Source organism: Halictus rubicundus, chromosome 2 (assembly GCF_050948215.1).
Source record: "Halictus rubicundus isolate RS-2024b chromosome 2, iyHalRubi1_principal, whole genome shotgun sequence".
Lineage (NCBI taxonomy): Eukaryota > Metazoa > Arthropoda > Insecta > Hymenoptera > Halictidae > Halictus > Halictus rubicundus.
In genome coordinates, this window is record NC_135150.1 from 28,442,282 (window position 1) to 28,457,504 (window position 15,223).

Genomic DNA, 15,223 nt, shown 5'->3' on the forward strand with positions numbered 1-15,223 from the left:
AGAGAAGGGAGTCGCGCGAAAGGAGTCTGGTGTCACGACGACAGATTTATGACGTTCCGGCGGAATATTCCCGCCACACCCCCATAGCGTGACGTGCTGGCTGAAAATTGGCTCCGAGGTGCCGATACCTCGAAACTTGTTTTATTGGCTGCTCCCGCGAAACATTCGCGAGCCGTGCTGACAACTTCCGACGGGATGTCCCGGCGTCGAAATTGGGACGCTACTTCCGCCGCGTTGATTAAGGTTTTATCTGCGTGTCGTAAAAATCGGCCGGTACACGTGACGGCTCGATAGTTCGACGGCTGTTCGCCCGCACGGAAATTGGAATTATTTATGATCCCTCGACGACCAATGCACCCAGCCCCGTGGACATTATGTCGCACCGTTTCGTGCATTTAATGCACCGTGCTCTCGCAATGCATTCCCACTACACCGGACTCCCGTAATGCGTTATGCGCCCTGCGAATTTGCGTTATAGGAAATCGCGATCTACGAGAATCTCCCTCGCACCAGACGAATGAATATTATATTTGTAATGCAACACATGTTTGGAGTGACCATTGTCACGCCGACTTTTACTTTCTATATTTTAGCAAGTAGAACAGTTGTGAAAAATAATTAGCAAAAAGACATTTTTTCGTAGAGTTTTGAAATTCAAATTAGTAAATGGAAGCCTGGACAGTTTTAAGTAGCAACAATCTTTTTCGGAGAGAACACGGTTCTTTGAACTACCAACTTTTCAGGGGTCTTACCGCGAGAGCTACTTTCGCTGAGCTTTGATACATTTCCGGAAACACGAGCTTCCGGAAGCGTCAACAGTTTCCAAACGCGATCGGACTCTAAATCAGCTTCCCGCCGGCTTCGAAATCCACTTTAAAAAATCGGCTTCCGAAGATTGTATCCAATCCGATTCCATTCTACAAAACCAACACGAACGCTCGAAAACCTGAAAGGGCTCGCCCCGGCTCGTCCGGGTTCGAAAATTCCAAATAACGTTCGTCGATGCCTATTCGTCGGCGCTAAGAACAATTCTGAGGAATCAGGATTTCGGAATCCGGAATTCCTCGTCCCTCGATCCCACCAACGTAATTTCGCCTGTCCCCTCGAACCGTTCCCATCTTCCGGGAGAGTAAGTGCAAATGAGAATCTCGACGAGGTAACGAGGCAAAAATGAAGACAGGGGATCTATGGCGGAGGCTCCGGCTGGTTCGCATACCGGACACGGTGCCATTTTTAACGGGAATCCCCCGATTAATGGATTCGCCGAATTACTGCAGTCTGAAACGCGAGATACCTTAAACCGAGCATAAATCTCGGGGGGTGTATGTTTCAGGAATAATGCTAGGACGATTGTCGGCGTTTATGAAGATTCGTAATACTTTCGTCGAAAAGAGAGGGACACTTTGTGGTTCTAAAATATTTGTGGTTCCGTACATTTTTACCAAGTTTTGAAAACTTTTACCAAGTAGACAATGAGAAATTAGTGATAGGTACCGACGGACATTGTTCCAAATAGCTAAATTATGGAGGTTCAATATGGCGTCTTAAGTTCGGGGTTCACACGACGACGCGCAGGGACTCCGTGGCAGTTTCAAGCACTGCGTAATGAAAACTTATTATTTCAACACATTTTATACACATTCGAAAACAAGATAGACTGAAACTGATATTAGTAAAAGAAATGTCGATGATGTTAATGCAATATTTATATAAAATTTTACTTTACTCAGTGCAAAATTGCTGCAGAAAATGAGAAATTGGCGAGAGCTACCGAAGGATAGCCAAATTATGGAGATTCAATATGGCGTGTTAAATTCGGGGTTCACACGACGACGCGCAAGGGACTCCGTGGCAGTTTGAAGTCTCGAATGTTATAAAATCATGAAGAGCAACAGTCTGGACATCAAGTATCGCTAAAAACATGTTAGCTGCTGGCGGATCTATATGCTCGCGAACTATCAATATGGTTAATCGATCGGTTCAAGTACGAAGATGAAGTATCACCGGGAAGACAGAGGATCAAAAGAGAATCGGGAGGCGGCGCGACGGCGACGTTTTCTATCAATGAAAGGCAGATCCCTGGCCACCGTTGGAAGTCACGACCGCAATCTGAGGGTAGCGACAAGCTTGTTCAATCTTTGGACAAGGCTCCACCGGAAGTGGCATCGCCCCAGATCGTTACACCAGTTCCAAAGCTTCCGCTCCAATTCGGGTTCACCAGGGCCGCCGTCATCTCCTGATCTAGCCCCGGTGACACGTAAGTGCTCTTCCATCGAGAAGTCGGGGACATTCGAGGCGCAGATGGGACGTTATTCCCGCCACGGAGATTGGCTATTCGTTACTGTTCGACGCGCAGGCCCGTCAACGTGCTAAACGAGAAATTTAGTTGGGTTCCTACTGGATCACGATCGAACACCTGCCCGGGATCGAGGTGAAAAACTGCCGCAAGAATTTGTCGCCGATCGATCCCGACCCCCGAAACTACCGCAACAGTCTCCTGGGGGATTAGATGCCCATGGGAATGCCCATCTTTGTGGATCGGTTCTTAATGGCAGTGGATGATGAATGACCTGAAACTGCCTTCAGTTTTATTTAACTTTGCTGTGTTCTTTTTTTTTTTTTTTGGAAATGTTAGTTTTGTGTTCACTTCCGAATTTTATCTTCAGGAAAAGTATCTACGTTTTCGTTGTAGATTAATATGTTTTTCTAGTTTGATGGTCAATTTTTATACCATCTCACGGAGAGCATCTGCACGTTTTGTCTGCGATTTTACTTAACTTTATCATGCAAAGCTTTTGGATCGTTGCTTTTTAGATATATTTATGGGCTAGGTTTTTACTCAGTTATTTGATTCAGTAAAGTTACTAAAGTTCCTACTGGTATTTTTTAATTGTAGATTCGTACTGTTCTCTGACTTGATATTTATATTCTGATACTGATGTCTCAGAGAAAACATTTTGTACAGTCACCAAATTTATGAATGCCCCATAATAATAGAGCCCCAACATTAATAATGTCCCAACAGAAATGACGACCGTTTTACCAATATTTTCGACAGAAAAAAGGGTTCGCGGCGAAGTTGAATAATGGATGTCGAGCGATCCCGTAGCAGGCAAATTTCGATCGCTCCACTTCCCTCAAAACGGCCAGGGTGTCAAGTAACCTCTGCGTATTAGGTCACTGTACTTCGTTCTGTAACCCGGCCTCGGCCCCTTCGTCAAAAGGATAGTTAATAATAATGTTACAAGGAAGTTCGCACCTCCGAAACGCTCGTGGTTTGCGAGCCTTAAAAGGTGTTTCGAAAAAATGAAAGTTACTGAAACATATTATGCGAAAATAGACAGAAATCGATATCATCGGATTAAAAGCTGCAAACAATGTATAATACCGATTTCGTTAGAACAAATATAAATAGTTGACTTCAGTGGCATATGTAGAATTTAATTTTATGTAGAGCACTTTTAGTGCAAATCGGAAACGAGAAGAAAGTTACAGAAGGGGACTATGTCAAATAGGAAAATTACGGATACGTCGCTGATGTTAATGAAGTATTTATATAAAATTTTACTTTACTTAGTGCACACTAAATGGAGAAAATGAGAAATTAGTTACCGAGGGACAGTGTGCCAAATAGATAAATTATGGAGATTCAATATGGCGTCTTAAGTTCGGGGTTCACACGACGATGCGCAGGGACGCCGTGGTAGGTTCAAATATCGTGTAACGAAAACTTATTATTTCAACGCATTTTATATATATTAGAAAACAAAATAGACCGAAACTGATATTAGTAGAACAAATTTCGTTGATGTTAATGCAATATTTATATAAAGTTTTACTTTGCAGTGCACGATTACTGCAGAAAATGAGAAATTAGTAATAGTTAGCGAAGGATAGCCAAATTATGGAGATTCAATATGGCGTCTTCAAACTGGGGTCTACGCAACGACGCCCAGGGACTCCGTAGCAGTTTCGAGCGTCACATACGACGTTTTGATAGTTACTCGGTCCTCTCGCGAAAAGGATAGTGAATAATAATGTTACACGGAAGTTCGCAGCCCCGAAACGCGTCATATTAATCGTGGCACGCGATCGTTAGTGTTTCGATGAAGTACGGGCGACAGTTGCCCTAACACTTCGCGTCGAAGCCGGTTACGAAATGACGGGACCTGTGCGCCTTTCTATCCGAGCCAAAGCGGACTAATATCGACTCGGGGTTTATGGCAGGCGCTCAGCGAATTATCGGCAAACGACAGTTCGAAGAAGCTCTTACAGTCAGCGCATTATTCGTGCCAATATGCGCGACAATTTTGGCGCCGCGGAAAATTATTCTGTGGACTGTTCCGCGTCTGGCTTTACGACAAGCGATCCGATTTTTCAAAATCTGTTGGGAATATACAATTTCTGAGAAATGACTCCAATTTTCTTATTCGGTATAAAGGGTCACAGTAAAATCAAGTTGTTAAGAACAGGTGCTTACAGTAAGCACATATGTGCGCAATAATTTTTGTATCAGAACGAACTGCCCTCATTTATGAGAACACACTGCGTGCACTAATTTATTTTCGCCTGAACGAGGCGCAGTTTACGAAAATGACAAAAAGAAAAAAAATCGCAGTGCCGAGGCTGTGAAAAACAAACTTACTGGTTACTATGCAGCGAACGTTTATGCAAATTAGCATTTTTATGGTCGAGCAACACGAGCCACTGGCAATTTTTTTTTTTTTAATATTGGGTCGTACGATAGCGAGGTTTGGGTCAATAAGTTAAAAATAATACGCAGACAATGAAATTCCGCAGAAATTCTTCTTTTCTCTTGAAGTCTCCGAAAAGATGCAAACTCATAGTCATGTATACTCCGCTATTGCATATTTAATAAACAATTCGGGGGAGACCGTTTCGAAATTGCGAAAATATGGAATTACGAAATGTTCCACAACACCGGATACTTTTCCGGGGTAAAATGAAAAAGACAGGCATTGTGGGTACCCTCTGACCCGTCAGTGTCAATTATACGTCGATTTAAACGTCGAAATAATTTCCACGCCGCGTCGGCCAACAACCGTTTCCCTTGGCGGCCGTTTTCGATATATTCCGTGCGCTCCTGTTTCCACAGGGAGGTTTCGTTATCGTACCGCCCAATATAGAAAAAAACAAAATTGCCGGTGGCTCGTGTTGCTAATTAGGGCCGCCCGAGATATACTTCCGGCGCGGGCCGATTCCGAACGAGCTGACGCCATTCTGCCTGCATATTATAGTTCTGATACACGACCCAATTTTTCGGCCGCCGGAATCCGTGGCACGATAATGCGAATAAATCGCCGGGGAAAAAGAGACCGGCCGCCATTCCGGTCACGATAACGAAGCTCATCATGGCCTTCGCCGACAAAGGAAAATTCCAAGACGAACATGCTGGGAAATTATTTCTTGATTCACATGGTGATCAAAATTGACCAATTCCTTGAATATTCAAAGCACGTAGACAAGCTTTTTCTTTAATAATTCGTGAAGTATTCATGTCTCAAGATCCCGAACAGTGAATAAAAGTCAAAGAAAATTTGTTCGCAATGGTGTTCGAAATTGACTAATTCCTTGAATATTCAAAGCACGTAGACAAGCTTTTTCTTTAATAATTTGCAAAGTATTAATGTCTCAATATCCCGAACAGTGAATAAAAGACAAAGAAAATTTGTTCGCAATGGTGTTCGAAATTGACTAATTCGTTGAATATTCAAAGCACGTAGACAAGCTTTTTCTTTAATAATTCGTGAAGTATTAATGTCCCAAGGTCCCGAAGAAAATTTTTTCGCATCGGAGAAAGAGAAATTGTTTAACAGCGTCGTTCGAGGAGCTGTTGTTCTTTAATTTCCCCTCGATCACTGGCACGTTGGGAAGATGTGTAGCTGGCAAGTGCTGGTTATGCAAGGGTAACAGGGCGGGAAAGGGGTGAGAGAAAGTAGCCCCCTCCGACACGCTTCGCGCCATCGCTCTTGAAAGCCTTTCGAAAATCTCGAGCTCGTTTGCGAAGTGCTTTCGCTGAATTCTTTACTCGATCGCTCGGCGAGATGCAAAATTGAACTGGCGCGAGCAGCCGGAAGAAAGATTCTTCGGATTAATTAAAATGTTTCTTGCGGATTATTTCTGCTCGAACGGTCCAAGATTTTCTTTAATTTATTCCGCCGGCTGCGGAAGTCCTTTCACAGCGATTCGCATTTGCGACTTGCGTCCGGAATTCTCGAGTATCGTAAGATGAATGTTCAATATTATTAAATTGAAGGTGGACGCGATCGTGTCGTTCCCTATTGTTCTCTAAACATTAATTTATATTAGACTGCGTTCATGGCAAAAATGTAATAGATCAAATGCAAAGCGCAGTGCAAATAATCAAAGAATTTTTAAATACCGTTGACTCATTTTTGCCGACTTATGAAAATTACGAAGAGCAGAAATAAATGTTTAGATCCTGTACCTTTCGATTAGTACGGAGAATTTTTGTATAAAAATCCACAGCGTAATTACTATACATTGGGAATGCTTTTATATTTGGTCGTTTGGGCGCATTTGTTTCTATTCTTTGAAGACACTTGTCCGTACGATTATTAATTAAAAGTGGCAGTTGTTCCAGCTCAGACGGCCGACAGTTAGTATCCAATTTTCCAAGGAGCGACTCGATATTTATTACGAGAACAGCATTAATTATTCCCCAGGCTGTCTGTCTTTGTTATCCAAATAATTCTGTTCGCCGATCGCGTTAGTTTATTATTGAATGAAATCCCCGCGACTGCAACAGCACAGTAAGCTGCTTCGACACCGAAAATTGAATGAATATTAATGACGCGACACATAAATCACTCTGCCCCTTTGAATTATTTCACAACGCAGCTGCGGTGTTCCATTCGACTTCGCAGCCGAGAAAAATCTGGTCGATCCCGAGGCCGCGAATTAACCGCAAAAAAGAAGACAATTCCCCGGTGTTCTCTTCGAGCGATCGACAAAGGAAAACTGCAATCAAACGCGGGGGCGAGAGAGCCGGCCGAATGGGAAATAAATTTGAAACAGCGATGAATTAGAGCGACGGCCTAGTTCCTCGAGATCTTTAATTACAACCGCTAGAGTATACTCCGAGAAGTCAAAGCGATCAAGCGGAACCTTTTTGAATCAGCTTTCTTTGAAGGGCGGGGAAATCAGCCGAAAGGATTTTCTTAGAAACGTGCATTGTAATCGGCCCGGACACGAAAGACTACGCCCACGAACTTGTTCGTCACAAAAGTCTAAATACTCCTGCCAGCTCTCAGAAATGAACAACAAAAGGAGGAAGGAAGAGTGGGCATTTACAAAGACCCAGATCCTAAATAAATTTAATGTAGGTACGTGTAACTAGAAGCGTATTGAAACTGGTGAAATTTGTTGTGGTTATTGTAATTTTCGTAGGAAAGTTTTATTCGCTTGAATCCGTGGTGACTGCAGAGAGTGACATAACTAGACTAGAGAAAATTGAGTAGTGAAACTTCAAAAATTTATAAAAATACTTTTGTGGTATCTTCACAGCTCTGAAATCACTGAAACAATATATAAATGTCTATGCAGCTCCAGTAGCTTGCAATCGACAGAGACAATTTTTAATTTACATAAAAGTTCACAGAACTTTGTTATCGAGCAATGTGAAGACACCATGATGTTTCTGTTACGCTTGTTTGTGATTGGGTGGAAGCTACAGGTATACGAAACGAAGAATAAGTTGAACTTTTCTTTCTGTTCGGTTTTGATGACTTTCTCACTTTTATTTCCATTTAAATGAGGTTCGTAGTGGTGTTGGAGAAGGAAATGAAACTGAAGAATTTTCTTGAAGAAATAGGTGTTCTTGCTACAAATATTTGTATCAAAGAATATATTCAAATTCTCATAAATCAAATTTGTGGAATAAAATTGAACGATGTTAAAGCACAAGTGGGTACAAATTACATGTTCGGACAAGGACGCTCTCTGGACATCGTTGCTGGTCGGTCGTCGCCGATTCTGGCCGTTCTTTTCGTTTAATTAGCGTCGCCGCGTCCGCTCCGTCCGTGAAACACTGTCGGAATGAATTTCACGTTTATATCGTTTCTACTTCTCCCGGCGAGCGTAACAAATAGCCAATCTCGACGACGAGAAGCCCGCTCGAACCCTCGACCCGTCTCGGAACGACATTTTATAACGTCTTCGCCGACGTCTAGTGTCTTTAAAGCCACTCAACCTCTCTTAGACACCTTCACAGGCTGATTTCCGCGCTCGCAGCCAGCAAGTGCTGGGAAACACTTCTGGGGTTTAATTCCTCGTCGACGCGGTTGCTTGTATCGCGCGTGACTCGACCAGCAATCCGAACAATAAATTTCGGGTCGGTTGCAAAAGGGTTTTTACTTTCCCGCGTTTCGATTCTCGTCCGAGGATACGGAAAAATTCTGCAGAGTTTCTGAACGAACTGAAATTGTATAGAACATCTTAGAGATTAGATAATTGTAGTTGAATGTTGTTTTCACAATAGGCTGGAGATCTGTAGTGCAAATACAAACAGTTCACGAGGAGATATGTAGAATGAAAACAAATATAAAGGCCTATTGCAGTGTAGACACTGGAATTCAATATGGCGTCTTAAGACCGGGGTCTACACGATGACGCGCAGGGACACCATCGTAACTCTAACCACAGAAAATTCGAGAAAACTTATTAATAAATTTCTATGCATATCTCAGTTACAAACTAGAAGATTCTCTGTCACGAACGTCAACAATATTTATTACGAAATGTGCTTTGAAGATCCACGAGCTGTTCACGAAAGAAATGGGAAGAAAGGGAGCATGATTCCGTATATTGAAGCAATCAGAGAACCTTTCTCCAGGACAAGGGTGCGAGATTAGATGGCAGCTTCGATCGACCCTTCAATCTTCTTCGCCCCGAATAATCGGAATTCTGATTTCGGAAATTCGCTCGAATATATCGAGCTCGGTCACGAGATCGCGATAACGATCCAGAAGGTTCGATCCAGAAGGGTCCAGGACGATCCAGTGCAGCGGTCGTTCGATGATCGAAGTTCGGAAGGGACCGATCCTTCAGCGAGAACGATAAAGTCCGAATTGAATTCTGCCAAGACGACCCGAAGATCGATTGCACTCTACCTCGAAGAAAGTAGAAAGCAGAGACAACTGGACCGATTCGAAGTACTTTCTATATTCTTCGCTATGAAAAGGGATCATGCCCGGTGAACTTCAAAGACTTCCAGGCGTTTCAATCCTGGTGCCATTAAGATTAGAAAGTATTCAAGGACTTTATAAAAATCGCGGAAATGCACAGAGGTTTCATTGGAGTAGAATTTCTCAGAAAACTAAGATCAGGAAGGATCCGGATCAGGATTTTCAATCGGTGTTCTGTACACCTCTAATGAATATTTTAGGAAAGTTAATACCGGTCAGAGGTTAATTTCAGTTCCTCAGTTGACCTAAATTCAGTTGATCCGAAAGTGTCCAACTAAAAATAGTAATGAAAATAGAATAAGTTTTAAAGGGTTACAAAGCAGAGACGTCTCAAAGCCGAGCATTCAGCCCCTGAATAAGGGTTGAAGAGGGTTGAAGTGTGTGAAGAGGGAGGAAAGTCGGTTTTGAAAAGTCGAGACACGGGTGGGGGAGGGTCGAGTGGTCGAATCGAAATAATTGGAAGAAACATAAGCCGGCCAGGCGAAAAGTCATCGGCAAGGGGTAGTTTCCTGGTCGGTAAGCCATTATGTAGAAGCGGCTGCGCCGCGTGACTTGAAAAGTGGATCGCACTTAGCTAGCCCGGCCATTCAAAGTGCAAAACGGGGACCGGTTTCGCTGGTCGGCGTGGCCGCACTTAAGTATACCGGCTCTTCCCGACTCTGAAACTCTCTAATAAAGGAATGCACTTAGCTGGCCGGGGCTGGACGCGCTCCCACAAAGGATCCGCCGCGCCTTCGGTCGCCGGCCCGTCACTTTGACGCTCTTTGAACACCGCCCGCCGCCCCGGCACCCGTGCTTACGGAAGAACTTGCTCCCGAGCCAAGTAATTGTCCTGGAAACGGCTGCGGCTTTTTCTTCGCGGCCCGCGAAAGCTCTCTTGGCCCGGCTTTCGAAACAATAACGTCATTAACAAGCGACTCGACGCCGCTTTTTCACTTTTTCACCTCGGTCGCCCTTTTCCCCTTCCTCACCTTCACCATGCTATACTACAACGGGAACTTCACCACCTCTTCAAAGTACAATTCCTTCTTACACGGTCGAGCACAAAATTAAGTGGACGTTCTCCAAAAACTGACTTTTTTAAAATTGAAACGACTTGAATTCTCCTTTTTTTTTTTAGATGTTAGAAGAATTAATTTACCAGTTCGAAATAGAGAAGAAAAAAATATCGAAAAAGAACAACCGGTAAACTAATCTTTCTAACATCTCAACAAAACCCAAGTCGTTTGGTTCAATTTTTAGAAAGTGATTAGTTCCTAAATGGTGTCCGCTCACTTTTGAATATTTAATAATGCGGTATTAATATTTGATATATACATGTAACATATTTCTTATTCAATGTATAATACACTTAATGTATGAATATTTAAAGTATTTATTATTTATATATTATTTAAATTACATATTAAATTGCAGATTTGAATATTTACTCTGACTGCATATCAAATTCAAGTATTTTTCCTCTGTTCTTGTTTATCTTGGATATTGGGGGGAGACAGAATGGCGTTTACGCGAGGTCTCTCCTCTTGGAGGAAAGATGGCATGATCCCCGTTCTTGGCATAGTTCACTCTGACTGACACATTTTTCGTTCACGGCCTGGCGTCGCAAAGATAACAAAAGAAACTTCCCCTTTCTGTCTGCTTGCCTCGCGTCAAATGCCGTGACGCTCTCCTCTCAGAATTTTTATCGTTAACGAGAAAAACGGGCGACTTCCGGCAATTGTCTGCTTGTTTCGCCAACGTGCAATCAGCATGTGCCTCTAACAGTGTTTTATAGCAATGTCACATGTTCCATTCTCGTTGTTTCCCCGATAGTATCGTTTCAATTGTGTGACATTTGCTTTCCCGATTAAACTAGTATCAACCTGGGCTTCTTTCACGCACTTCTCAGTGTTGCACAATAAATTCTTAATGAATTCGGATTAATATACAGGGTGAGTCGCCTAACGTTTGCACCTCAAATATCTTTGTTGTTTCTAAACAAAGTTGAATGGTAAAATGGGGCTGACACGATGCCATACAAAAATTTTGTTTCTATGTCGTTTTTTAGAGATATCAAGGTCACCTTGAATTTTTTAAATGGAACCACCCTTTTTTAAACACCTACAATGATAGTCCCTTACATTAGTCCCCCTATTACATTTTACTAATTTCCTAAAAAGTTAAAAATTTCGCTAAACGGAGTGACTGCGACTAGACCAAACGGCACTAACATCGGTCAAGGATCAGAAATGATGGTTCCACAGTCCGGCAAAGTCTGCAAAGGGGAAATTCGCGTGATGAAAAGTCACAAGGGAAGGTTAAAAATGTTCATCAAAGAAGCATGACCTTTTGACTGGCCCCGTACCGAAGTAGCGGTGCATTTTTAGATTACCCAGGCTGCGGCGCGGTCCGCAGCACGTAATGGATCGTGCTGATCGAAAAAAATGCAGGAGCCACTGTCTGGGGAAAGAGGTCATCGTCGGCTACCTATAAATCGGACACGTGTGCGAGACGCAGCTGTGCCAGCCATTTTTGACGCGTTCTGTCCATTATTGGAGATCAGCCGGCCATTATTACCTCCCGCCGTCGGTTTCTGTTCGCGAGACCAGCAGCAAAAAAAAAAAGAAATTGTCGACGAGACCCGACGGCAATTTCGAATTCGAAATGGTCAGACTGGGCAAGAATATCGCCAACTATATCTCTACATACAGTACACTCCCGAAGAATCCATTTCGTGACATCGATTGCTGAAACCAGTCCAGATAACGTGAATAATCCTGAACGTTTCTAAGAGAAAGAAGCTCGATTCAAATATACGTCAAATCAAAACCAAGACTGCATTGAATGATATTGACAGACTGCGGATTTTTATGCAAAATAAAAATTAATTGTGAGACTCGGGGGTCACTTCAGAATTTTAAAATATAGTAGTGTCAATGGTTATCACTTTTCTTATAATTGTTATTAGCAGTACAATACTCCCCGAATAATTTATAACAAAGCCATAACGCGTACTTTTGCCCACATCCGTCTTAAGTAGAAATAGCGATCGATGGTCAGACACAAGTTTTAAAATATAACATATAATTTTAAAATATAGTAGTGTCAATGTTTCCCACTTTCTGATAATTGTTATTAGCAGTACAATATTCCCCGAATAATTTATAACAAAGCCATAACACGTACTTTTGCCCACATCCGTCTTAAGTAGAAATAGCGATCGATGGTCAGACACAAGTTTTAAAATATAACATATAATTTTAAAATATAGTAGTGTCAATGTTTCCCACTTTCTGATAATTGTTATTAGCAGTACAATATTCCCCGAATAATTTATAACAAAGCCATAACTCGTACTTTCGCCCATATCCGTCGTAAGTAGAAACAGCGAACGATGGTCAGACACAAATCGGAATGACGCGAATTGAAATATCTCCTAAACTAATGGTTTTTCGATACAAGAAGGTTAACAACTTTTTGCAGGGGATAATGAACTGCATCGATTGGTATATCATTGGTGTTTCCATAAAAAAAATTGAAAGTGACCTTCGTATACCCTCTACTACTCCACCAACCTTTGTCCGAAATATTTTTCTGTGTCTTCAACAATTCCAGAGGTACATTCGTTTCGAACGGGGCACCCGTTATTCGGAACGAATGGTGGCGTCGTAAATTGCCGCAAAACCGAATGGCAGAATCGGAATAGGTAGTTGGGGGTGGTTGAATCGGTCGCGTTTTGATTTTTCAGAAGCGCTCGGGGCGCTCTCGAATCGGTTGAATCCGTTCCGGCAATGGGGAAGACCTTGGTCGACGAGACCACTCGACAATCGGCCCCGGCAACAATTTCCTATCCGCTCGGGTTTCAATTTCGAAGTATTCAGGTTGTTCTATCGGCGCAAACTATCGTGCCAGAAATTTACAGAGCGTGCTCGATCCGCGTCGATATCCTCGTGTTTGTTGCCGCGGCGTGCCATTTCCCGTTCGTTTCCCAGGAAAGAATACATTGTTTCTTCTACTGGTTTGGCAAATACGTCTCCGCGCGATCGTTACCGGGAGAGCCGGACGGCTTTGAACCGCGCCTCGAAAATTTCCGAAACACTCGCTGCGGATTATCTGAAGAATTTCATCAATAATGAACTTGCCACGGGAAATTAAGAGCCGCCGGCTCGTACAAGAATTTCCATCGATGGTATTGTACCCCCGTATCCCGTGAAGCTTTATTAAATAACTTTGTACTGGCTTCCGGGTACCATTCATTTCATACTGGCCGGGGCTATCGAGAATTTCCCCCTGAACTGCTCTGTTCCTTATCTTGCGATAAGTTATTGGCGTTAGGAAGCAATTTATCAGGAAAAATTATCGAATACTTCAGTTCACGGCACAAAACTCGAGATGCAGTTTCCAGATAAGCGAACTCAGAGTTTGAAACGATGGTCCCTATTCAGCGCATCTATTGTAAAATAGAGACCGAGCTAAGTTACCGAATCCTCAGCAATCAATTATCAAATAATTGTAAAATAGCATCTAAGACCAAGCTATATTACAGAATGCTCAGCAATGAATGATCGCAAATTCCAGGAGCGGTGAGAGCGCAGCAAGCAGCGCATCAGGTTCCAGGACAAGCCTGTCTGCCCAAGAGGACCCAAGCTCGCCGACACCTTGGAAACACCGACGAAGAGCGTCCACCTTCAACGAGGCGCACCTGGAGAGAGCGGAGGACGCGTCGCCGAAGACCTTGAGGAAAAGATCGTTCAGCTTCCACGAGCAACCGGTGTACATCCGATCGGCGAGGAAGAACTCCTCGAACGAGGACCAGGCCCAGAAGAAACCGACGGAGAAGCCGGAGGGTGAGCTCAGTTTGCCTCCTCCCTGCACGTGCCCTTATTTCGGCGAGTCCTCGAAGAGACAGCCGCCCCAGCCCGCTGGGGAGATCGTTATTGTGTCGAGCGACACTATGAAACCGATCACGGGAAAGAGCCTAGAAGGTAACCTCCTCAAGGGGAACACCAGCGGAAGGATCGAACCCAGCAGGAGCTACGAGCTGAACACTGTCGTCACGTGGAGAGGGGGCAGGAGAGTCTCTAGCCTAGGTGAGAGCTATAGCATGAATTTTATACACCCGGTAGAAAGGTAATTTCCGAGGCACAGTTTGGAGATGGTAGAAATTGGCAGAGTAGCAGGCTGGTGCAAATATGGTGCTTGGATTCCTTTGCTCTGTGCTTGGCAAATTCTGTTTCTGAGAACCTATTGTCTACAATGCGTTATACAATGGTACAATAGTAGATTGGTACAAAAATAATCATTCTTTTGCTCGTTTGTTCTAAAAGGAATTCTAATAAATCCTGTTGGCTATAAAATGCTAGATAATGGGTTGGAACGAAAGTTCATAGCGTTCTTAAATTAAAATTCAAAGAGAAAATTAAAATATTTATTCATAGGTTTATTCGATAACATGATAAGTTGCCTTAAAAATGGCAAAGAGTAATAGAACAGAATGGAAAATATGTTACTGAATAAATATCTTAATTTCATGTGTGAATTTTAATTTCAAAACGCTAGGAACTTTCGTTCCAACCCAATATTTTTAGTATTAGCTGTATATATTTAGTTAGGTGAATTAACTCGTTCACTACTAGGATTTGTGACAGTAATTGTCGCTTTAGTCTAAGAAATAAAAGCCTATGATTTATGCTCTTTCTTCCATTGAAATGTACTTGATACCAGAATTATTAGAAAAGCGAGAATTTTAGATTCGAATTTTGCATTTAATGAAAACGCTTTCGTAGTAAATGATTGAATTCGTTTATTCAATACTAGAGATTCATCGCGATACGTGTTTACCAATGGACGCGATGATCTTTGCAAAGAAATATTATTAATGTTGAATTTAACTTACGCAAAACTTAACTTACGGACAACTTAGGACGACTGAAACGATCTCGTAATAATGCTTGCATTAATTTTGCGATGGTAGTATTGTGATAGCAATTACACATTCGCATGCATAACACTCG

At 42.7% G+C, this 15,223-nt stretch overlaps 2 protein-coding genes across 2 annotated transcripts in view; one reads left to right on the forward strand and one right to left on the reverse strand.

The window, feature by feature from the left end:
- Nucleotides 1–15,223, forward strand: part of 5-ht2b (5-hydroxytryptamine receptor 2B) — a 114,701-nt gene that overhangs the window by 97,038 nt on the left and 2,440 nt on the right. Inside the window, exon 5 of the mRNA XM_076806456.1 lies at nucleotides 13,788–14,299. Coding sequence (XP_076662571.1) covers nucleotides 13,788–14,299 — 512 coding nt within the window. The remainder of the gene's footprint in view (nucleotides 1–13,787; nucleotides 14,300–15,223) is intronic.
- The window catches only part of Rpn2 (Regulatory particle non-ATPase 2), a 99,542-nt gene that overhangs the window by 20,781 nt on the left and 63,538 nt on the right, over nucleotides 1–15,223 (reverse strand). The window lies entirely within an intron of this gene.